At 67.5% G+C, this 400-nt stretch overlaps 1 protein-coding gene across 1 annotated transcript in view; it reads left to right on the plus strand.

Moving 5' to 3' along the window:
- The window catches only part of LOC104077205 (scavenger receptor cysteine-rich domain-containing group B protein-like), a gene marked incomplete at both ends in the record, with an annotated part of 4,706 nt that extends 4,568 nt beyond the window's left edge, over positions 1–138 (plus strand). The window contains 1 exon segment of the mRNA XM_009578350.1: positions 64–138. Coding sequence (XP_009576645.1) covers positions 64–138 — 75 coding nt within the window.
- Between the last annotated feature and the right edge of the window lie 262 nt (positions 139–400).

A 400-nucleotide genomic window follows, 5' to 3' on the forward strand; every position in this document is an offset into this window, starting at 1 on the left:
GGCCAGGGGTTGCTGGAGCGGCCCCCCCCCCAGGCCTGCGTGTCCCCACGCTTGTCCCAGCAGTGACAGACGGCAGGGACCAGCCTTCCCAGGCCACCGAGGTGGCCACCACCGCCCTCCTTACCGTCGAGCAGGAAAGTAAGTGTGCGGCCACTGCTAGTCCTGCACCCCCCGGGGTCCACGTCCACCCCATATCCCCAGGGCTCACCCCACAGCCCTGGGAGTTACCCCATGCTCCCAGGGGACTTTCCACATCCCCTGGATTTACCTCATTCTCCCAGGGCTCACCCCACTTTCCCAGGGGATCTCCGGCACCCCACGGTTCACCCCACGTTCCCAGGGTTCACCTCATGCCCCCAGGGAGTTGCCCCACACCCCCAGGGGCTCACCCCACATCCCC

The sequence above is a fragment of the Fulmarus glacialis genome, unplaced genomic scaffold, assembly GCF_000690835.1.
Source record: "Fulmarus glacialis isolate BGI_N327 unplaced genomic scaffold, ASM69083v1 scaffold18295, whole genome shotgun sequence".
Taxonomy (NCBI): domain Eukaryota; kingdom Metazoa; phylum Chordata; class Aves; order Procellariiformes; family Procellariidae; genus Fulmarus; species Fulmarus glacialis.